The sequence below is a fragment of the Cibotium barometz genome, chromosome 45 (genome assembly GCF_041138505.1).
Source record: "Cibotium barometz isolate CiBa-2024 chromosome 45, ASM4113850v1, whole genome shotgun sequence".
Taxonomy (NCBI): Eukaryota; Viridiplantae; Streptophyta; class Polypodiopsida; order Cyatheales; family Cibotiaceae; genus Cibotium; species Cibotium barometz.
In genome coordinates this window covers 48,076,099-48,076,776 of record NC_141090.1, presented here as the reverse complement: position 1 = coordinate 48,076,776, position 678 = coordinate 48,076,099, and the positions used below count along the sequence as shown (strand labels likewise).

Genomic DNA, 678 nt, shown 5'->3' with positions numbered 1-678 from the left:
CACACACATATATGTGTTTGTGTGTGTGTGTGTGTGTGTGTGTGTGTGTGTGTGCGCGCGCGCGTGCGCGCGCACATGTATAGCTAGTTGAAGCTAAAAACTTTTTAATTAAAAATATTGTTTCAAGGCAAAATGTTTCTCAAAATATGAACAATAGCACATGTTACATATTCCCTCTGAAATAATAAACATGTTTATCGAACAATAGCACATGTTACATATTCCCTCTGAATTAATAAAAGCTGTAGATGTCATCCATCGGGACAAATGTTTATATCTTTGCTATCACATGCTAGCGACTCATGCGGCAAAAGCTGAGAATTATAGTATTTCCTCTTAAACATCTTAAAATATTGATTAGTCTTCTATTCTTCCTCTAGAGGAGCATTATAAATTGTCAGTTTGCAATTGACATAGAGAGATCTTACCAAAACCACCTACGGTGAAGACACCCTCTGGTGATGGTTGATCATACCATGTGTGAAGCATGAGTTCCCAGCCGGGTCCAAAATTTCTCTCCTCCACTTTTAGCAGCCCCACTTTATGGAGGTTGTCTGGGTTCGGTCCTATGCATACCATGAAGAGGAAGGAACTTATTGAATTGGTGAGGTCAGATTCTTCAGAGTAAAGGTGGTATCCAAGTAAAAGAAGCCTTGGGTGGAAGTGAGGTAGTGCTTC

The 678-nt window shown here is 39.8% G+C and overlaps 1 protein-coding gene across 12 annotated transcripts in view; it reads right to left on the bottom strand.

Annotated features, from left to right (window-relative positions):
• Window positions 1-310: 310 nt before the first annotated feature.
• LOC147612837 (uncharacterized) overlaps window positions 311-678 on the bottom strand; it is a 23,463-nt gene continuing 23,095 nt past the window's right edge. For all 12 annotated transcript variants that reach the window (XM_086783483.1, XM_086783486.1, XM_086783487.1 and 9 more), the window contains one exon: window positions 311-678. This exon is cut by the window's right edge. In XM_086783483.1, the coding sequence (XP_086639609.1) occupies window positions 388-678 (291 nt within the window). In that variant the 3' untranslated portion in view covers window positions 311-387.